This window comes from Pecten maximus, chromosome 18 (assembly GCF_902652985.1).
Source record: "Pecten maximus chromosome 18, xPecMax1.1, whole genome shotgun sequence".
Taxonomy (NCBI): domain Eukaryota; kingdom Metazoa; phylum Mollusca; class Bivalvia; order Pectinida; family Pectinidae; genus Pecten; species Pecten maximus.
The window spans coordinates 5,993,075-6,017,714 of NC_047032.1; the positions used below are offsets into that span (position 1 = coordinate 5,993,075).

The 24,640-nt window shown below is 40.0% G+C and overlaps 2 protein-coding genes and 1 long non-coding RNA gene across 3 annotated transcripts in view; 2 read left to right on the forward strand and 1 right to left on the reverse strand.

Moving 5' to 3' along the window:
* LOC117316092 (zinc finger protein 717-like) overlaps positions 1-1,834 on the reverse strand; it is a 66,296-nt gene extending 64,462 nt beyond the window's left edge. The window contains exon 1 of the mRNA XM_033870583.1: positions 1,774-1,834. The gene's annotated coding sequence lies outside the window, so the exon portion shown is untranslated. The remainder of the gene's footprint in view (positions 1-1,773) is intronic.
* Positions 1,835-1,867: 33 nt separating this feature from the next.
* LOC117316093 lies at positions 1,868-3,613 on the forward strand. The gene is made up of 3 exons (XR_004529819.1): positions 1,868-1,983; positions 2,357-2,488; positions 2,872-3,613. It is a non-coding gene; the product is annotated as an uncharacterized LOC117316093 (long non-coding RNA).
* Positions 3,614-7,306: 3,693 nt separating this feature from the next.
* On the forward strand, positions 7,307-13,066 carry LOC117316990 (mucin-5AC-like). The gene is made up of 3 exons (XM_033871769.1): positions 7,307-7,317; positions 9,399-11,667; positions 13,055-13,066. Exons 1-3 carry the CDS (start codon positions 7,307-7,309, stop codon positions 13,064-13,066), a joined length of 2,292 nt encoding a protein of 763 aa, XP_033727660.1.
* Positions 13,067-24,640: the final 11,574 nt, after the last annotated feature.

Genomic DNA, 24,640 nt, shown 5'->3' on the forward strand with positions numbered 1-24,640 from the left:
CATCCCGTTCCCTTACACCATCCCGTTCCCTAACACCATCCCGTCCCCTTACACCATCCCGTTCCCTAACACCATCCCGTCCCCTAACACCATTCCGTCCCCTTACACCATCCCGTCCCCTTACACCATCCCGTTCCCTTACACCATCCCGTTCCCTAACACCATTCCGTCCCCTAACACCATCCCGTTCCCTAACACCATCCCGTCCCCTTACACCATCCCGTCCCCTAACACCATTCCGTCCCCTAACACCATTCCGTCCCCTTACACCATCCCGTCCCCTTACACCATCCCGTCCCCTTACACAATCCCGTCCCCTTGCACCATCCCGTCCCCTTACACCATCCCGTCCCTTACACAATCCCGTCCCCTTACACCATCCCGTCCCCTTACACCATCCCGTTCCCTTACACCATCCCGTTCCCTTCCCTTACACAATCCCGTCCCCTTACACCATCCCTTCCCCTAACACCATGCCGTCCCCTAACACCATCCCGCCCCTTACACCATCCCGTTCCCTAACACCATCCCGCCCTTACACCATCCCGTCCCCTAACACCATCCCTTCCCCTAACACCATCCCGTTCCCTAACACCATCCCGTCCCCTAACACCGTTCCGTCCCCTTACACCATTCTGTCCCCTTACACCACATAACATTCCCTAACACCATCCCTTCCCTAAGTCAACCTCTTCCCCTCTCTTTCCTTTCCCATCCCCGACACTTAACAGCTCCCCCCTTACACTAACCAGCTGACATCCCTCTAATCCCCCCAGCCTCTCCCCTTACACTAACCAGCTGACATCCCTCTAATCCCCCAGCCACCAGCTGACATCCCTCTAATCCCCCCCCAGCCCCCCCCCCCCCCCCCTTACACTAACCAGCTGACATCCCTCTAACCCCCCAGCCCCTCCCCTTACACTAACCAGCTGATATCCCTCTAACCCCCCAACCCCTTCCCTTACACTAATCAGCTGACATCCCTCTAATCCCCCAGCCCCCCCCCTTACACTAACCAGCTAACATCCCTCTAATCCCCCAGCCCCTCCCCTTACACTAACCAGCTGACATCCCTCTAATCCCCCCAGCCCCCTCCCCAACACTAACCAGCTGACATCCCTCTAATCCCCCAGCCACCAGCTGACATCCCTCTAATCCCCCCCAGCCCCCCCCCACCCCCCCCCCCCCCCCCCCCCTTACACTAACCAGCTGACATCCCTCTAACCCCCCAGCCCCTCCCCTTACACTAACCAGCTGATATCCCTCTAACCCCCCAGCCCCTTCCCTTACACTAACCAGCTGACATCCCTCTAATCCCCCCAGCCCCTCCCCATACACTAACCAGCTGACATCCCTCTAATCCCCCCCAGCCCCTCCCCATACACTAACCAGCTGACACCCCCTTTCACCCAACCAGTTACACTAAACAGTAACCCCACCCCCTGCCAACTCATTCCCTCCCCTAACACATCACAGCTGACAAACCCTCTCAGACCTCTGCCCCTCCCCACCACCATTTCAATCCTCATATAGTAAAACCCGGCCCACACCCCATACTCTTGCCCCCACCCTAATACACTCATCCTCCCCTACCCTCACTGTACCTGAAATCCCTCCCATCCCAATAATCTTGCCCCCACCTCTGCCCCCACAGTCTTTGATCTCCAACCCATCTTAATACTATTACCCCCACCCCCATTCTTCTACAGTTATACTATGAACAAACCCCATTGTTTATAATTAGTGATGATAAGTAACTAAACACATAATTACCTGTCTACCTGTAGTCCATACCAGCGATGTAAGGGAAACAGGTCAGGTGACAGCATGTCCAAGCTGACTGGTCACTCCTGGCCGGTGTACCACGCCCAAGGAGAGACGTCCAGCCCTTGACCAACACCCTCATGACCAAAGCAGTAATTAATTGTCTTGGTCCCCCACGACAGTGACCATAAGAAGCACAGGTAAATCCTTAATGTCCAGGTAAGTTGTGACCAGGTGAGGGACACAGGTAATAGCAGACCAGGGGTAGTAGAATGGGTAGTATTTAGTCCACCTGTCCACGTAATGTAGTATTACCTTGGATAGCGAATGTAACACAAGAAGTCCGGACTCTCACGTGTAATTGTTGTATCGTAATGTACACATACTTCACTGTACTCTTGTCACACGATGATTTTACGCTGAAAGAAATTACCATCTCCAAGAGTTCCAAGTCAAGCTTGATATGTTGGTCACCCGACCTGCACAGAGGATGTGCCCTTAAGTTCCACGACTACGATAATCCTGTTTCCTCCTGTCTTTTGTCGTCCTTCTCCCTTCCTTAACACAAGATTTCAATTTTTTTTTAAATCAGTTCTTCATGTAAGAGGGCTGCCCCAGGGCTGAATCGGTTCACTGACTACCTAAGTACTTGCATATATACACACCAGCACACCGATTTTACACCCATGAATGAAGATTGATATAGGTGCGAGCTACAACACAGGTAAATACTACACTACCTGTGAGCGAGGTGTCTCCGTTCTCTCTAGTTTCAGTCCAAAAGGCCAGTGTTTTAGACTCAAATACCTGGTACTAGTGGAGCAGAAAAAGTTATAGAAACACAGCTAAAATATTTTCTCAAAAAATCTTGGAATTATTTTCATAGATAATACTTTAACATATATTTTTGTCCTGTAAAACTTTTGAAAAAAAGGAATTGTTTTTCTCTGATAACAATGTATAAATATATAGATATTAAATATGTGCATAAAAGAAATATGTTTGTTATACTATTTAAACAGTTTGAGGTAGATGATGAGGTTTTTTGCTGGAGTAAATATCACTCCAGAGATGTGTGTTTACTGGAAAGCGTCTTTCCCGTTACAGAAAATGAGAGTGCCACAGTTCACTGAATCCTGGGGCTCGGGAGATGCTACGGTTCGTCAGTTCTACAGCTTGACACACACATAACGTCACACCATAGGCACACACCCCTGAACCACACCAGGGGGCGCTGGTCGCACAAGAAACTGACACCAATCCAGCCCTGTTGCGTGGCACGCTCACAAATGTCCATTTATCATGCCATCATATCCCGCGGAGTGAAAATCATTGAAGAATGAAAACAACAACTTGTCTGTCTTTTGTTCCGACTTTGTTAGCTACAGTTAGCCCCTGTTAAAACAGAAGGTCGCCAGTTTGTAGTATAAATAGTTGACCACCGTGATCTTGCCAGGCTCCAGATATTGAGTAAAGGTCTTGCTGCCGTCTGCTTCTCACGATATGTACCCTCAGCAATGAAACAGCTTTTCTGGCTACCTTTGGTATCTGGCTCAAACACTGTCACAGTAGCTTATCCTGCTAAACGTGTGTCTGAAAATAAAATGTCGCAAGAATTAGCATGGCATTACCGTCAAACACCTCACTGTCTGCATGTTGTATCACGATGGCGGCAGCCGACAAAAATAGCAAAATTACAAACATGTTTTGTGTGTTTTGTGCTCATTAACATGCGGGCATGTTAGGTTTCAATACAATGATGGCATGAATATATATCAGGTTAACTTTTGTTAGAATTTTTAATAAAAAAAATCCACTATCAATATAAGTATACATCTATACAATTTTTGGGAGAATATAACTGAAATATTATCAAATGTTTTTCGTTGAAAAGTTTGAAATATTATCAAACCATTTTCTTAAAATATAATGTCATTTTGATGTTTAAGTGCTACAAGAAATAAAGATATTCTCTTTTTCAAAAGTATTTTACATACATGTTTCTTAAATCTGGACAAATAATTTTGTCAACACCAGAATCATCTGATATGTTTATTAAATGACTGGTCAGAACTACAATAAGCTGAAGAGACACCAAACATCTATGGACTGAATACTGGACGCATGGATAAATGATCCCCTGGACCTCACTCAACCTGATAACACAATTAACAAGTATATCTACACCTACCTACATCAAACAGATGTCTATTCAACAGTTAAAATACAGAATTCTCTCAACCCCCTCAGCCCCCGACCCTACCCTTTAAAAGAAGATGTACTTTCCTATAGCCTTTCACTTTATTGCAAAATTTTCCCTTTTTAATTCTCCCCTAATAAGCAAAATTTCTTCAACTTAAGTGATGACAATTGTACAAATTGACACCTTCTTGCGGCATTTCAATCCTAATTTGCACTGAGAACTTCCTATCGTACAATACTTGTTCATCCTTCCCATTTCAGATGAAGGCTCTTAATCTGAAATCTTATTATTTTTCTCCTTTTCTGAAATCTGAATTAATTACAAATTGACAGTAATTTTTTTCATTAGTTTGTCAGGAATATAATCTTAACACAAGCTGTTTTATCAAAAGGTGACATACAAGCTCTGTAGTTTTTAGAATCTAGAAATCTTAGTGTATACTTGTAGTCTCCCATGAAACTGAATACTGTATATGAGCCTTTTAAGTAACTTGCACACATTCACTTTGTTTATTTAAACAAATCAGACTCCTATTTGAGTTGATATCTATAATTTGACATTTCATTGTTTACTCATATTCATAGTTTAACCACCATTTTGATAACAGAACACCTATACTTGTGTGCCATGATGTTTTTAAATTGATATAAATCATGATCACTCCTGCACTTCTTGTATATAAGCCACACCTCGTAGCCTGCAAAACACTGCCACTCCATAATGTGTAGGAGGAGGACATGTTCAGCCACGTACCTGTCTTTTTTTCACCTGTACAACAACAACGCTGTCTTTTATATATATTTTCTATGTTTACCTACGTGTATACATAAATCTGCTAGAAAACCCGAGCCTATAAAAAAAGAAAACATTTATGCAGTAATTGGAAAACCTTAACACCAAGGGTATGTGTATATACTGAGAGATATACACATCTTTAAATTTCCTGTCGTTTGGATTTCTCTTTGAAATGACCTCTGAATTTGTTTTTCAGTTTTATCGATGCATGCACACTACTGTTTGCGTGACCTCACTGTGAGAGATCGTGTTCCGCCACTAATAATTTCACCTGTACAGTTTAATAAGAACTCCGTCCGCTATCTATGCTATGTCAGAGCTCGAACTTTAAATCTCTGATGAGTGCTGCCAGCCTAAAAATGAAGGACATAATCATGTTGTCCTGCAGAGTACCGCAAGTTTATTCTCGTTTGGATTTTAACGTGCTCTGGCGACAGTGACAATGATTGCTAACGACCAATATAGTGATCTCTTTCAAGTAACTTCTGCATTTAAATCAATATAAAGGTTTAAAGTGCGTCCAAAATTTATCATGTTAATATAAGAGTTTAAAATTTTAGATTTAAAGTAAACAGTTTTTTAAATTTATGTTTGGTACCTTATTTGTGTGTGTAGAAATTGACGAATATTACAAATCAAGCTAATAAATCAAAATTTAATTTTATATAAACCTGAAAAAATCTAAAAACCTGATGAACCAGGGCTAGGATAACAACCTGTAGAAACATGTACCGAATTCTATGTGATGAAAAACACAAAATGATGCGCTAAGATAAAAATATAACATTTTAGGGATAAATGTGAAATAATGGCTTAAAAAAAGACAAAATACCAAATGAAATTATCTTTAAAATATCTATATCGCTTCCCTGGAACATTGTTTCATAAGGAGTTACTTGTTTACGGACTTGTAAATAGGCGGAGCTAGATTTATCCACAAACGGTACCTTGTAAGTTATATAATAGTGTTAATGTATGCATTGAATTGTATGCACAATCACATGTCAGTAAGCGATGGCTTGCTGTGTGAGAGTATGCTTGGCCCTGCCCACACTGCAAACTGTTTAGGTCTGCTTGAACTCGATGAATAAGATTTTAAGTGATAATACGATTGTGTCAATCGGTCATATCATCTGGTGACAGTTGTGACATCATTTCAATGAATAATTATAAATTCTGAGTCAGAGCTAACATAGATATAGCCTCCTCTATCTTTTCTCAAGCTTTATCTTGACAACTGTCAGAGATAGTTTTTTTTATGATAGTCATGCATGTCATATTCCCGATTTCAAGGAAATGGAACAAACTGCAAAATCTATAATTGAACCTAATTCAGCAAATATTACATGGTAGATTTTGAGACTCTGTAAGAAATTTGAAAATAATCACAAATTTTAAGATAACATATTAAAATGAAGTAATTGATACAGCCTGTCATTTTAAATCACTGTTTGCTGGACAGCTAAATCATAAAGAAGTTTCTGTCAGTAACTTAGTATGAGCACATTCAGTACTCAGTACCTTGTTGTACTTTAGCTTTGTTGGGAAGTAATTCTGATATATGCTCATAAAAATCATTTTTGAAATAGTTGGTTGATATATTTTCTCAAAATGAAATTATAATAAACATAATTTAATTGCTAAATAATAAAAGTTCCAAATATAATGCTGCCTTTTTGTTCAAAGTTTTATAACACAAAGTTGTATAACACTATCAACTTTACATTCTAACAAGTTGCCAGCGGTTAACAGAATATTAAAATTGTTCAAAGAAACTGAGGATATTACACTCGTGGCTATGTAATATTGAATATATTAGACAAGTTCAATAATGGATATGACGCAAACCTTCAGGCTCGTGGCATATATGTTATTGAACTCATTTGATCAAAATCCATACTACACAGCCATGAGTGTATCATAACATAACTCATTTTTATGAGAATGTTAGTAAAATTTTTATAAACGACAGGTGAATTTCGACTCAGCCGGTATGTTTTTCTCTGTAGAGATAATCGTGTGACATATTCATTGCCACGTCAGATAATATTTGTGACGTTATCTCACATGTCCCGTAGGATAACATGGAAGAACAGGTCGTTATAGAAGTTACAATGATATTTAATTGTTTACTAATTAAGTGAGTTTAAAGTGTCTACATCTTTTAAACGTTTATAACACCCTAATCTGGATTTTATTGTGTATTGACAAGATTTCTTGTGGTTATTAGTTTTGAGTTGAGAGGTGGGTAAAATCTTAGAAATTTGACATTATCAGATTAATTTTTCGCTGGCCATACGTTATAACGAACAATCTGAATATAATTTGCCTCAACACCAAAACAGCATCAACATGTGAATGAAATCATAATTCTAACTAAAAATCAATAAAACCAAATTTTAGCAATTCTGCTTTCCATGATTTAATCTTTGGCAAATAATCGGATAGAAAAAAAAAAAAAAAAAAAAAAGAATAATTTACCACAGTTAGTAGCATTTAACTTCTGTGACATTTCTAATGAGCAAAACGACAAAATGTGACCAGATGGAGAAAGAGTAAGATATAACTGAGTAATGAGATTGCCATCTGCCTTGATCTAGAGCCATACAAATCCCTGGAGCTGACAGAACATTCATGTGTTTATCTGACTGTGGCAGTCTGCATGTTACTCCAAAAATATCAGTCTGATGATGACGACTGATCAAAATAGAAGGAAATTGGTTACGGTGACGGCAAGAAACAGAACGTAAAAATCAATGAGGGAGAAACACAGGGTCGTCTTCCCCAAAACGTAACATAATCTATAACCAGGGAAATCAGGTGCAAGTCTTAAAACTTTAATGACGCTGAACGCGTCATAATGATTTGTCCTTGAGGAGGTGACAAAGGTTTTTATTATGTCATAAAGGATTTTTTGCCTATGAAGCAAAATTGTTCACGATTCAACAATTGGGATTCTTGCTCGCTTGACACACATGAAGAACATACAGTCTGGCTTTGGAGAATAACATAGGATTTTAATTTTTTGGGAGACCACGATACATCTTTATGACAAAAAAAATCCATGGTTTACGACTATACATTAGCCTGTATTAGAACCAAATTGACTTTGGGTTTGAAAAAAAAAAAAAAAAAAAAGTCTTTTTACTTTTTAGTGACTAAAGTGACTGTCCAAACAGCCATTCTTAAATGCCAGATCCAGCAAATTCTATAAAAATAAAAATCCAATTTTTGTTTTTATTGATGTGTGTTCCATTCCAGCTTGAAGCGTCTATCTTTGACATTTAAAACATACAATATTCCTTAGATTCAGAAGAAAATCAATGGCTTCAAAGAACAACCTCCTTTCAGAAGTCCTTTGCATACTGCCTTTCTGTTGGACCAAAACTAAATTTAAACTTACTTTGTGATATCATTTCTGGGTTGTATACCAATGTTACCCTGTGGTATTAGTTCTGGGTTGTATAACAATGTTACTCTGTGGTATTAGTTCTGGGTTGTATACCAATGTTACCCTGTGGTATTAGTTCTGGGTTTTATTCCAATGTTACCCTGTGGTATTAGTTCTGGGTTGTATAACAATGTTACCCTGTGGTATTAGTTCTGGGTTGTATACCAATGTTACCCTGTGGTATTAGTTCTGGGTTGTATACCAATGTTACCCTGTGGTATTAGTTCTGGGTTGTATACCAATGTTACCCTGTGGTATTAGTTCTGGGTTGTATACCAATGTTACCCTGTGGTATTAGTTCTGGGTTGTATACCAATGTTACCCTGTGGTATTAGTTCTGGGTTGTATTACAATGTTACCCTGTTTTATTAGTTCTGGGTTGTATTCCAATGTTACCCTGTTTTATTGGTTCTGGGTTGTATTCCAATGTTACCCTGTTTTATTAGTTCTGGGTTGTATACCAATGTTACCCTGTTTTATTGGTTCTGGGTTGTATTACAATGTTACCCTGTGGTATTAGTTCTAAATTGTATTCACAGCTTTTTAAGGGTTTAAACAAAGATGTATCACATATAGATGCTTGAAATTTTCACCAAACTCATCTATTAAGATGTTTAGTTGATGGATAAACCGTTCTTATTAAACCAAATGAAGTCAAATATCATATCTACTTGTAGTATATATTTTTTCACTCTAAAACCTGGCTCCTTGTACCTGTTACAAATTTTTCAAACATTACAAAACACAGCCTACAAAAATCAATAGAAACTATACAGGTCCCTTCAGCAATAACTCACATTTGTAACGGTGAAATAAGATCGCATCATAAAGTTGAGATTATACCTAAGACCACGAACACATCATATAATTTAATATCTTGACATTTCAACTATTCTGACCAATTCTTTCTAAAAGAAAAAAAATCGATAGACCAATGGAAAACCATTTTGAGTCTGCTCAGCACAACACGACCTTATATGGTAAAACATCTGCGCCAGTCAAAAATATAGATATGCATCACGACGTCAAATACTGTCAACAACTTCAGAACGAAAATCTGTATACATTCATATTGAACTTTTCTGCAGTAAAACTTATATAGTTTTTTAACCATTGAGAAAACAAGTGAAATCCACATATCGATGATCTTCTTAAATCAAACATTAAAATATTTATTCTGTGAAGTGCTATCAGTACTGATGTACATGTGGACCTGAGGTTAACCTTGAAACACAAGGCAGGGAATTGTACCCACAACAAACACAACCCAGGGAATTGTACCCACAACAAACACAAGGCAGGGAATGTACCCACAACAAACACAACCCAGGGAATTGTACCCACAACAAACACACGGCAGGGAATTGTACCCACAACAAACACAAGGCAGGGAATTGTACCCACAACAAACACAAGGCAGGGAATTGTACCCACAACAAACACAACCCAGGGAATTGTACCCACAACAAACACTAGGCAGGGAATTGTACCCACAACAAACACAAGGCAGGGAATTGTACCCACAACAAACACAAGGCAGGGAATTGTACCCACAACAAACACAACCCAGGGAATTGTACCCACAACAAACACAACCCAGGGAATTGTACCCACAACAAACACAAGGCAGGGAATTGTACCCACAACAAACACAACCCAGGGAATTGTACCCACAACAAACACAAGGCAGGGAATTGTACCCGCAACAAACACAAGGCAGGGAATTGTACCCACAACAAACACAACCCAGGGAATTGTACCCACAACAAACACAAGGCAGGGAATTGTACCCACAACAAACACAAGGCAGGGAATTGTACCCACAACAAAAACAAGGCAGGGAATTGTACCCACAACAAACACTAGGCAGGGAATTGTACCCACAACAAACACAAGGCAAGGAATTGTACCCACAACAAACACAAGGCAAGGAATTGTACCCACAACAAACACAAGGCAAGGAATTGTACCCACAACAAACACTAGGCAGGGAATTGTACCCACAACAAACACAAGGCAAGGACTTGTACCCACAACAAACACAAGGCAAGGAATTGTACCCACAACAAACACAAGGCAAGGAATTGTACCCACAACAAACACTAGGCAGGGAATTGTACCCACAACAAACACAAGGCAGAGAATTGTACCCACAACAAACACAACCCAGGGAATTGTACCCACAACAAACACAAGGCAGGGAATTGTACCCACAACAAACACTAGACAGGGAATTGTACCCACAACAAACACAAGGCAGGGAATTGTACCCACAACAAACACAAGGCAGGGAATTGTACCCACAACAAACACAAGGCAGGGAATTGTACCCACAACAAACACAAGGCAGGGAATTGTACCCACAACAAACACAAGGCAGGGAATTGTACCCACAACAAACACTAGACAGGGAATTGTACCCACAACAAACACAAGGCAGGGAATTGTACCCACAACAAACACAAGGCAGGGAATTGTTCCCGCAACAAACACAAGGCAGGGAATTGTACCCACAACAAACACAAGGCAGGGAATTGTACCCGCAACAAACACAAGGCAGGGAATTGTACCCACAACAAACACAAGGCAGGGAATTGTACCCACAACAAACACAAGGCAAGGAATTGTACCCACAACAAACACTAGGCAGGGAATTGTACCCACAACAAACACAAGGCAGGGAATTGTACCCACAACAAACACAACCCAGGGAATTGTACCCACAACAAACACAAGGCAGGGAATTGTACCCACAACAAACACAACCCAGGGAATTGTACCCACAACAAACACAAGGCAGGGAATTGTACCCACAACAAACACAAGGCAGGGAATTGTACCCACAACAAACACTAGGGAGGGAATTGTACCCACAACAAACACAACCCAGGGAATTGTACCCACAACAAACACAAGGCAGGGAATTGTACCCACAACAAACACAAGGCAGGGAATTGTACCCACAACAAACACAAGGCAGGGAATTGTACCCACAACAAACACAAGGCAGGGAATTGTACCCACAACAAACACAACCCAGGGAATTGTACCCACAACAAACACTAGGCAGGGAATTGTACCCACAACAAACACTAGGCAGGGAATTGTACCCACAACAAACACAAGGCAGGGAATTGTACCCACAACAAACACAAGGCAGGGAATTGTACCCACAACAAACACAACCCAGGGAATTGTACCCACAACAACCACAAGGCAGGGAATTGTACCCACAACAAACACAAGGCAGGGAATTGTACCCACAACAAACTCAAGGCAGGGAATTGTACCCACAACAAACACAACCCAGGGAATTGTACCCACAACAAACACAAGGCAGGGAATTGTACCCACAACAAACACAAGGCAGGGAATTGTACCCACAACAAACACTTTTTACGATTCTAATGTTTTGCGATTTCGAGTTGCAAAATTCTCAAAAAATTCAACACATGTAAAACTTACATGTTATATATGGTAACATATTGTGTACAGTAGATCTTAGCTGTTGCCTTGTTGAGGTTTAATAAAATTATCTTAATAGATAAGGATTCAGCTATCTTCATGCAAATCATATCTAACAGCTGTAATTTGGCTGAGACAATCTTATTTTTGAAAAATGTCCTTGATGAGGGCATATGCTATGGACTGTATTAAAGGTGTTTATGAATAGGTGTAATATATCTATATCAATATCTCAATATATCCCTTCAGTACTTCTCAAGAAATAATAACAAGGATTGTTTACGGACTGAAGACGAATGACGGACAATGGATGACGGACCACAGACATATAGAGCAATTTGAAAAGTCCACCATCATATGAGACCTAGACAACATTGTAATTAGCAGACCCATATCAAACTACAAAATCTTGTATGATTCTTGAAGATTTCAATCAATTAACCAACTGGAACTTATCATTCCAAGGTGTGTTTTTTTTTAGATATTTTCTACTGAAACTCTTAGTCAAACATTGATTCTTTAGGTTTGGAACTGTGAATCTTATTGTTATTTAGGGCTAAATACGACCTTGATCCATAGTCATCATTCATTGTTAAATGGCTAGAAACTGAGTTCAATACAAATATACTCTACAGACAACCAGGGCCACAGGAGTTAAAGTGATGCACGGGGTTCATGTTGAAGGGGCCAATATTTATGGGGCCATTTTGAAGGGGCCAATATTTATGGGGCCATATTGAAGAGGCCAATATTTATGGGACCATATTGAAGGGGCTGATATTTATGGAGCCATGTTGAAGGGGCCAATATTTCTGGGGTCATGTTGAAGGGGCTAAAATTTATGGGGCAATGTTGAAGGGGCCAATATTTATGGAGCCATGTTGAAGGGGCCAATATTTATTGGGCCATGTTGAAGGGGCCAATATTTATTGGGCCATGTTGAAGGGGCCAATATTTCTGGGGCCATGTTGAAGGGGTAACGATACATTGACAATGATGCAGCATCAACATATCAAGGTTCATGTTGACAGGGCCAATTCTGAAGGAAGCAAAAGAATTTAAATAAAGGATATTATGGCATTATATATCTTATATTAGCTATAGAGTTGTTTTCAATATTTCCTCAACTATAAGATTCAGAATTTTTTCTTCTTTGGAGTTATTTCCCTGCCTTAGAGTTATCTCCCTTGACTAAGAGTTACCTCCCCTGACTAAAAATTACTGGTGCAATTTATACCAATGCACTTTCTAACATTTCTCTTTTCAGCAATGCCCATTTTTATCATCTCTTGCCGACAATGCCCATTTTTATCATTTCTCTTGTTAACAATACCCATTTTTATCATTTCTCTTGTTAACATTGACTCATTTGACAGGGCAAGGCCTAAAAGTGCAATATTGTAAAGGGTCAATGTTGAGAAACCTAATGCCTCTTTCAATATCACCTACAAAGATAAAGGACAGTCCAGCTGTAGTGTGTAAAATAAAACCTAAGTAACCCTGCCACATTCATTTAGAGTAAAACTGAATTATTGCATTGCATGGAATAACTAGAGGCCTTTGAGCCTTAACAATTATTTGAGTTTTGATATACAGAGACCTAGTTTGGCCCTATCTTTCAGTCCCTGGGAGTTGTCCAAGGGCAATTAAATAAATGAAACTAAACAATGTGACTTCCCTATATAAAATATAAACTCCATCCCAGAGGAAAACTGGAGACCCCAGGGTCACGAATTCCGTCTATGAAGAGTATTTGATTCTACCATATCTGGGCCTGGAGAAGAAGATTTTTGAAATTTCAGGGGACCATATGATTAAAAAAAATTTGGTTAGCTATTGGCCATGTAAAGTGGCTATAAAACTTCATTGAAATTGGTCTAAGGGTTTCTGAGAAGAGGACAATATAAATTGTTTACCAACAGATGACCATGCACAAAAGGCAATCGCAATAAGTAACTAGAGACTTAATTTTGTCTCAATCATCTAAATAAAAAATTTGACAAAGAAAAACATCATTAAATTCTAGAAAAAATACAGGAATGTTTGGCCTTCAGGTAACTATCGGACTAACATTCTACATGGACACACGAAAACCTAACAGCTATAACTATCGGACCAACATATGACAGCGACACACGAAAACACAACAACTAAGGGAAGTTATAATAATCTACAAACTGGCAACGGATATCAATACATGAAATAAGCTGAAAATTATCAGACATCTTGTTTAAAGGTAAAAACTAAACAAATCATTAAAGAGACTGTAGCATTGTCTTGGTATATACAAGGAAAGGCAGACGGAAAAACCTCAAGTCTGTGTACTGGGTCATTTTTAACAGTGCTCAAAGAGATATATACACTAGAAACTATTATCTGCATTATCTCAAAAATCAATACCATAGCTGCCAGTGCATCGAAAAACAGCTCATTTGTAGCTGTTGTTGGATTTCAAGCCAGCATGCAATCTGCCTCAGGATATGCCAGGCTTATTTTTAGATTGCAAGCTCCTATTAAACATTGTATTTGTCAAAACATTACCAAAACCAATCAATCCAAAACACATCATGTGTTCTAGGTGAACTGTGTGTGTTGTGTGTATCAATTGATGAAGTAACACATGTTCTAGGTGAACCATGGCTATCAACATGTATTGGGCACAAGACCTCAACAAGGCCAAGGCAAAGCAGACAACAATTCTCTTAATTCTCTAATTTGTATATAAAAATACTCATTTTATGACAATAATTTGCAGAGGGGATGATCTGTGTAACAAACAATAACAAAGATAATTGTTAGCTGGATCTGAAGAAGAGAAAATAATTTGCTCAGTTTTAACATCTTTACACAACAAATTTCTGAATTATATTTCATTTTTGTCATGCTAAGATAGAAGGTAACCAAGACAAATGGCCCATTATTTTTGAAGATGAGTTCGATAACAAAAGCAAGTTATGATAATGATGCAAAACATGTAAGAATAATAGACTCTTCACCACACTAGAGGACAGAGACAGCTTTAAGTTGCTTTACACTCAACATCTCCTGTATACAGCTTAACAGAGAATAAAAACACTATACCTCAGGGTGACAGAGAAATCCTACCCTCAGGGTGACAGAGAAATCCTACCCTCAGGGTGACAGAGAAATCCTACCCTCAGGGTGACAGAGAAATCCTACCCTCAGGGTGACAGAGAAATCCTACCCTCAATTTGAAAGAGAAATCCTACCCTCAGGGTGACAGAGAAATCCTACCCTCAGGGTGACAGAGAAATCCTAACCTCAATTTGAAAGAGAAATCCTACCCTCAGGGTGACAGAGAAATCCTACCCTCAATTTGAAAGAGAAATCCTACCCTCAGGGTGACAGAGAAATCCTAACCTCAATTTGAAAGAGAAATCCTACCCTCAGGGTGACAGAGAAATCCTAACCTCAATTTGAAAGAGAAATCCTACCCTCAGGGTGACAGAGAAATCCTACCCTCAATTTGAAAGAGAAATCCTACCCTCAGGGTGACAGAGAAATCCTACCCTCAGGGTGACAGAGAAATCCTAACCTCAATTTGAAAGAGAAATCCTACCCTCAGGGTGACAGAGAAATCCTACCCTCAATTTGAAAGAGAAATCCTACCCTCAGGGTGACAGAGAAATCCTACCCTCAATTTGAAGGAGAAATCCTACCCTTAGGCGACAGAGAAATCTTACCCTCAGGGTGACAGAGAAATCCTACCCTCAGGGTGACAGAGAAATCCTACCCTCAGGGTGACAGAGAAATCCTACCCTTAGGCGACAGAGAAATCCTTCCCTCAGGCGACAGAGAAATCCTTCCCTCAGGCGACAGAGAAATCTTACCCTCAGGGTGACAGAGAAATTACAATTTTAATCTTAATACAGTTATGTGCTAATTCAGCATTCCACTAATCTGTTTTAATTTGGCTATGCACAAAAATTTAAATGAGCCTAAAAAACTACATTCAAAAATTAATTTAAAAACAAAGATTATAATTATTCTATACATGATAAATTTACTGAAGAGGATCTGGATCAAATTTCAGCTGCAGTGTTGATAATTACATCCATAGTAGGTGAGAATTCCATGTATAATCACTACAAGGACATATTACATACCAATTCCACAAAAAACCCTCCAGCATAAAGTAAAATATAGGCCACATGGCATCAAGTGAAACTACCAGAAAGTGTACAAGTGTGAGGTCATAAAAACAGCAGTTTTGTTTGATGGTCCCTGAAGAAAGCCTATGTAGATAACATCAAGGAAAATCAATATTCTTCTAACAGGAACTGGGTGCATAGCTCACAAAAACGGAGAAAAAACAAGCTGAGTTTGATTTCGGAGGGGCAGGGTTTATTAGTGAAGATGAGCGAGCGTTTATCCTCCTCTATGGAGTTATTGGTATACTATGTAGGTATACAATGTACTGGTAAATGTACATCTGTTATCTAAGATTATGCCTCTCAGATGTGCCATTCCCACTATAATTCCTCACACATGCTCTGCTTTTTATTTACACAAAATTATCATTTGTACAGCACATATTTATATCACTGCATGAGACTGTATACTAAATATATATTTTGTCATAATATAAGACTATAAAAAAAGTATATCACAACATGGGACTGTCCATAGAGTATATTATCCCCACCACACCAGACTGTAAAGAGAATTATCCCCACCACACCAGACTGTAAAGAGAATTATCACCACCACACCTGACTGTAAAGACAATTATCCCCACCACACCTGACTGTAAAGAGAATTATCCCCACCACACCAGACTATACAGAGAATTATCCCCACCACACCTGACTGTAAAGAGAATTATCCCCACCACACCACACTGTAAAGAGAATTATCCCCACCACACCTGATTGTAAAGAGAATTATCACGACCACACCAGACTGTAAAGAGAATTATCCCCACCACACCAGACTATACAGAGAATTATCCCCACCACACCAGACTGTAAAGAGAATTATCCCCACCACACCTGACTGTAAAGAGAATTATCCCCACCACACCAGACTGTAAAGCGAATTATCCCCACCACACCAGACTATACAGAGAATTATCCCCACCACACCAGACTGTAAAGAGAATTATCCCCACCACACCTGACTGTAAAGAGAATTATCCCCACCACACCAGACTGTAAAGAGAATTATCCCCACCACACCACACTGTAAAGAGAATTATCCCCACCACACCAGACTATAAAGAGAATTATCCCCACCACACCAGACTGTAAAGAGAATTATCCCCACCACACCAGACTGTAAAGAGAATTATCCCCATCACACCAGGCTGTAAAGAGAATTATCCCCACCACACCTGACTGTAAAGAGAATTATCCCCACCACACCAGACTGTAAAGAGAATTATCACGACCACACCAGACTGTAAAGAGAATTATCCCCACCACACCAGACTGTAAAGAGAATTATCCCCACCACACCAGACTGTAAAGAGAATTATCCCCATCACACCAGGCTGTAAAGAGAATTATCCCCACCACACCTGACTGTAAAGAGAATTATCCCCACCACACCAGACTGTAAAGAGAATTATCCCCACCACACCAGACTGTAAAGAGAAATATTCCCACCACACCAGACTGTAAAGAGAATTATCACGACCACACCTGACTGTAAAGAGAATTATCCCCACCACACCACACTGTAAACAGACTGTAAAGAGAATTATCACGACCACACCTGACTGTAAAGAGAATTATCCCCACCACACCACACTGTAAAGAGAAATATTCCCACCACACCAGACTGTAAAGAGAATTATCCCCACCACACCAGACTATACAGAGAATTATCCCCACCACACCACACTGTAAAGAGAATTATCCCCACCACACCAGACTATAAAGAGAATTATCCCCACCACACCTGACTGTAAAGAGAATTATCCCCACAACACCTGACTGTAAAGAGAATTATCCCCACCACACCTGACTGTAAAGAGAATTATCCCCACCACACCAGACTGTAAAGAGAATTATCCCCACCACACCAGACTGTAAAGAGAATTATCCACACCACACCTGACTGTAAAGAGAATTATCCCCACCACACCACACTGTAAAGAGAATTATCCCCACCACACCACACTGTAAAGAGAATTATCCCCACCACACCAGACTATACAGAGAATTATCCCCACCACACCACACTGTAAAGAGAATTATCCCCACCACACCAGACTATACAGAGAATTATCCCCACCACACCAGACTGTAAAGAGAATTATCCCCACCACACCAGACTATACAGAGAATTATCCCCACCACACCACACTGTAAAGAGAATTATCCCCACCACACCAGACTGTAAAGAGAATTATCCCCACCACACCTGACTGTAAAGAGAATTATCCCCACCACACCAGACTGTAAAGAGAATTATCCCCACCACACCACACTGTAAAGAGAATTATCCCCACCACACCAGACTGTAAAGAGAATTATCCCCACCACACCTGACTGTAAAGAGAATTATCCCCACCACACCAGACTGTAAAGAGAATTATCCCCACCACACCACACTGTAAAGAGAATTATCCCCACCACACCAGACTGTAAAGAGAATTATCCCCACCACACCTGACTGTAAAGAGAATTATCCCCACAACACCTGACTGTAAAGAGAATTATCCCCACCACACCTGACTGTAAAGAGAATTATCCCCACCACACCACACTGTAAAGAGAATTATCCCCACCACACCACACTGTAAAGAGAATTATCCCCACCACACCAGACTATACAGAGAATTATCCCCACCACACCACACTGTAAAGAGAATTATCCCCACCACACCAGACTATACAGAGAATTATCCCCACCACACCTGACTGTAAAGACAATTATCCCCACCACACCAGACTATACAGAGAATTATCCCCACCACACCACACTGTAAAGAGAATTATCCCCACCACACCAGGCTGTAAAGAGAATTATCACGACCACACCACACTGTAACGAGAATTATCCCCACCACACCAGACTGTAAAGAGAATTATCACGACCACACCACACTGTAACGAGAATTATCCCCACCACACCAGACTGTGTGATGTTTTCTACCATGAGAAAAGGATTCCCTTGCTGTTAGGTCTTTTAAACTAACGACACCTACTGTCCATTGGGACAAAAACTGACCAGGAGGTCCACCACTTCCAGCTACTGGTCACCAAGGCATGTGAGGGGAAATATTTCCTCAGAGATAACACCACAATCTATAAAGCTGTGCATGGCGACACTACAATGTTATATTCACAATAGTGACCCCCAAAACAAAAGCTTTAACTGACCATTAAACAACCTGCAAAACTGACCAACTCTTGTCTTCGAAATGCATGTAGTATAGTTGATGTTCATGACTAATTTCATCTAAAAACACAAAGTGATTTCTCATCATTGAAGAATCTTTATTATAGTCCTATGTAAAACTTATCTTTTCTCTACATTGTGCATCTTTCCCCTTTCCGTCTGAAACATTTGAAAACAAGCTGAACCTACATATGAAATCTGAGAAAGATCAATCAAAAACTTGGAAACAGCAATATACTAAATTCAACTAAAATCATTACAGTTAAAATTCAAGATGGCCACCCAGTCACACTATTCAATGACCTTTATTGAGTCTATATGTATGTAAGACTTTTCTCTTCTTTTTTCGTTTTCCCCTTTTTCCTATGGAACATCTGAAAACAAGTTATCTACATATGAAATCAGAGAAAATATCACTAAGGGATTTTCTGGGAAATGGCAAAATATATGCACTTCAACTAATAAAATTCAAGATGGCAAACCACCTCTTTTTCTCTTTGACATGTAATCAGCGAGAAATCCATCAAGAACTTTCTGGGAAATGATATAGGAATTACAAACATAAACTGATAAAATTCAAAATGGCTGTCTGCATTGATTTATATATTGGTCAGTTTAGACAGGGTCTATATAACATTATTTGTCACTTTAGACAGAGTCTATATAACATTATTGGTCAGTTTAGACAGGGACTATAGAACATTATTGGTCAGTTTAGACAGGGTCTATATAATATTTTTCTCTATGTGTCTGGTCGGTTAAGACAGGGACTATAGAACATTATTGGTCGGTTTAGACAGGGTCTATATAATATTTTTCTCTATGTGTCTGGTCGGTTAAGAAAAGGACTATAGAACATTATTGTTCAGTTTAGACAGGGTCTATATAATATTTTTCTCTATGTGTCTGGTCGGTTAAGACAAGGACTATAGAACATTATTGGTCAGTTTAGACAGGGTCTATATAATATTTTTCTCTATGTGTCTGGTCGGTTAACTCTTTACGTACTCATTCAAATTTCGCGGTCGCTACCGGAAGTGAATGCTGGGTAGGTCCTTTGTGTATTGGAGCATATGGCTATCACATCAGACGTCGATAAAAGGATCTTTTACTGATCTTTTACTGTTGTATAATGCTTAATATTAAATGAAGTTTATCATATGGAACAAGTACTGAGTACGGAAAGTCTTTTACCCAATTTTTCCTTTAAAATACGGCGAAATCACCAGGCAGAATCGCGGGAAATGACATGTTGATCGGCACATGTGTCACACGTGTGCAAGAAATCACGCAGCCAAAACATCGTTTTTTCGGTGTGTAAAAATATTTTACGTAATTTCTTACTTATTTTGATGATAAACGTTACTCAATTATATATATATATATTATCGTTTTTAATTGTTTTATTGTGTTTAACACCTCAACAATCTCGCAGAAAACGAAAGTAAATTTGAAGCCGCCATTTTGTAGCTAAGTAAACAACTCGGCATGAACCGGCGGAATTCTTTGAAATAGACAATCTTAACGAATGAATATGCTTCTGGTACGTAAAATATACCATCAATACAATATTTACATTGCTTTTTATGTCTTAAAAACATCATTTCCGTGTCAATTCCTTCGTATGACTATGCTAAACCAGCAAGTAATATCAACATCTTTCGCGATGTTTTACGACGATTTGAGTCGTCACAAAGAATGGAAGGCATGTTAATTGTGACGTGTGTAGTCGTCATGAAGGATACAAGAGCACGTTTTTGTGACGTCTGTAGTCGTCGTGAGTACGGAAAGAGTTAAGACAGGGACTATAGAACATTATTGGTCGGTTTAGACAGGGTCTATATAAAACTATTGGTCAGTTTAGACAGGGTCTATATAATATTTTTCTCTATGTGTCTGGTCGGTTAAGACAGGGACTATAGAACAGTATTGGTCGGTTAAGACAGGGACTATAGAACATTATTGGTCAGTTTAGACAGGGTCTATATAATATTTTTCTCTATGTGTCTGGTCGGTTAAGACAGGGACTATAGAACAGTATTGGTCGGTTTAGACAGGGTCTATATAATATTTTTCTCTATGTGTCTGGTCGGTTAAGACAGGGACTATACATGGTTTCTTTCTGTGACCAGTTTCCCATGCTAACGATTCTTTTTCACATTCTTCAGTAACTGATCATTGTCTGATGCATGTTTTGTTAATCTTAGTGGTTTATATAATTTGTGTATTTTTCAGGGATTATGAACCTCGATAATATTTAGTGGTGAAATCTCAAAGTGTCCTCATTCGCCTTCTATCTGTAGGAGAAACAAAACCACCTACGCCTATTGATGATTGACTACATTGATATCCAGTTGGTGAGTTCTCCAATATCACTGAATTAACTCCTAAGAATGCATTAAGTCATAAGCATTTCTCATTGATTTTCATCAACTACCGTAAATATTCGGCAATAAGTCCAGGATCTGATGACCGAGTCTTAAAGTAAGGGATGGGCTTATGACAGTAGACATTGGCAGTCTTATGGCAGTAGATATTGGTGGTCTTATGACAGTAGATATTGGTGGTCTTATGACAGTAGACATTGGTGGTCTTATGACAGTAGATATTGGTGGTCTTATGACAGTCGACATTGGCAGTCTTATGGCAGTAGATATTGGTGGTCTTATGACAGTCGACATTGGCGGTCTTATGACAGTCGACATTGGTGGTCTTATGACAGTAGACATTGGTGGTCTTATGACAGTAGACATTGGTGGTCTTATGACAGTAGATATTGGTGGTCTTATGACAGTAGACATTGGCAGTCTTATGACAGTAGATATTGGTGGTCTTATGACAGTCGACATTGGTGGTCTTATGGCAGTAGACATTGGCAGTCTTATGACAGTAGATATTGGTGGTCTTATGACGGTAGACACTGGTGGTCTTATGACAGTAGACATTGGCGGTCTTATGACAGTAGACATTGGTGGTCTTATGGCAGTCGATATTGGTGGTCTTATGACAGTAGATATTGGTGGTCTTATGACAGTAGATATTGGTGGTCTTATGACAGTAGACATTGGTGGTCTTATGACGGTAGACACTGGTGGTCTTATGACGGTAGACATTGGTGGTCTTATGACAGTAGACATTGGTGGTCTTATGACAGTAGACATTGGTGGTCTTATGACGGTAGACACTGGTGGTCTTATGACAGTAGACATTGGCGGTCTTATGACAGTAGACATTGGTGGTCCTATGGCAGTCGATATTGGTGGTCTTATGACAGTAGATATTGGTGGTCTTATGGCAGTCGACATTGGTGGTCTTATGACAGTAGACACTGGCGGTCTTATGACAGTAGACACTGGTGGTCTTATGACAGTCGATATTGGTGGTCTTATGACAGTAGACATTGGTGGTCTTATGACAGTAGACATTGGCAGTCTTATGGCAGTAGATATTGGTGGTCTTATGACAGTCGACATTGGTGGTCTTATGACAGTAGACATTGGCGGTCTTATGACAGTCGACATTGGTGGTCTTATGACAGTAGACATTGGTGGTCTTATGACAGTAGACATTGGTGGTCTTATGACAGTCGACATTGGTGGTCTTATGACAGTCGACATTTGTGGTCTTATGACAGTCGACATTGGTGGTCTTATGACAGTAGATATTGGTGGTCTTATGACAGTCGACATTGGTGGTCTTATGACAGTCGACATTGGTGGTCTTATGACAGTAGACATTGGTGGCCTTATGACAGTCGATATTGGTGGTCTTATGACAGTAGACATTGGTGGTCTTATGACAGTAGACATTGGTGGTCTTATGACAGTAGATATTGGTGGTCTTATGACAGTCGACATTGGTGGTCTTATGACAGTAGACATTGGCGGTCTTATGACAGTAGATATTGGTGGTCTTATGACAGTAGACATTGACGGTCTTATGACAGTAGACATTGGTGGTCTTATGACAGTAGACATTGGCGGTCTTATGACAGTAGACACTGGCGGTCTTATGACAGTAGACATTGGTGGTCTTATGACAGTAGACATTGGCGGTCTTATGACAGTAGATATTGGTGGTCTTATGACAGTAGACATTGGCGGTCTTATGACAGTAGATATTGGTGGTCTTATGACAGTAGATATTGGTGGTCTTATGACAGTAGACATTGGCGGTCTTATGACAGTCGACATTGGCAGTCTTATGACAGTAGATATTGGCGGTCTTATGACAGTAGACATTGGCGGTCTTATGACAGTAGACATTGGCGGTCTTATGACAGTAGACACTGGCGGTCTTATGACAGTAGACATTGGTGGTCTTATGACAGTCGACATTGGTGGTCTTATGACAGTAGATATTGGCGGTCTTATGACAGTAGACATTGGCGGTCTTATGACAGTAGACATTGGCGGTCTTATGACAGTAGACACTGGCGGTCTTATGACAGTAGACACTGGCGGTCTTATGACAGTAGACATTGGTGGTCTTATGGCAGTAGATATTGGCGGTCTTATGACAGTAGACATTGGCGGTCTTATGACAGTAGACACTGGCGGTCTTATGACAGTAGACATTGGCGGTCTTATGACAGTAGACATTGGCGGTCTTATGACAGTCGATATTGGTGGTCTTATGACAGTAGATATTGGCGGTCTTATGACAGTAGACATTGGCGGTCTTATGACAGTCGACATTGGCGGTCTTATGACAGTAGATATTGGCGGTCTAATGACAGTAGACACTGGCGGTCTTATGACAGTTGACATTGGTGGTCTTATGACAGTCGATATTGGTGGTCTTATGGCAGTAGACATTGGTGGTCTTATGACAGTTGACATTGGTGGTCTTATGACAGTCGATATTGGTGGTCTTATGGCAGTAGACATTGGTGGTCTTATGACAGTTGACATTGGTGGTCTTATGACAGTTGACATTGGTGGTCTTATGACAGTAGACATTGGCGGTCTTATGACAGTCGACACTGGCGGTCTTATGACAGTAGACATTGGCAGTCTTATGACAGTAGACATTGGCGGTCTTATGACAGTAGACATTGGCAGTCTTATGACAGTAGATATTGGCGGTCTTATGACAGTCGATATTGGTGGTCTTATGGCAGTAGACATTGGCGGTCTTATGACAGTAGACATTGGCGGTCTTATGACAGTAGACATTGGCAGTCTTATGACAGTAGACATTGGCGGTCTTATGACAGTAGACATTGACGGTCTTATGACAGTAGACATTGGTGGTCTGATGACAGTAGACATTGGCGGTCTTATGACAGTAGACATTGGCGGTCTTATGACAGTAAACATTGGCGGTCTTATGACAGTAGACACTGGCGGTCTTATGACAGTAGACATTAGCAGTCTTATAACTGTGACTGGGCCTATTAGTGGATGACTTTGGCACAGATAGATAGTTGACATAAGAAAGAATATGTTACACTGGTGTTGACTCAGAATTCCTTGTCTGTCAAACACAACAATTCGTGACATTTTTTATCTGGTTTCAGAAACGGCCTTTTTGTCTCATTTAGGGAAAAAAATTGATGAATTGGGATGGAAATTTTCAAGAGTTAACTGCAA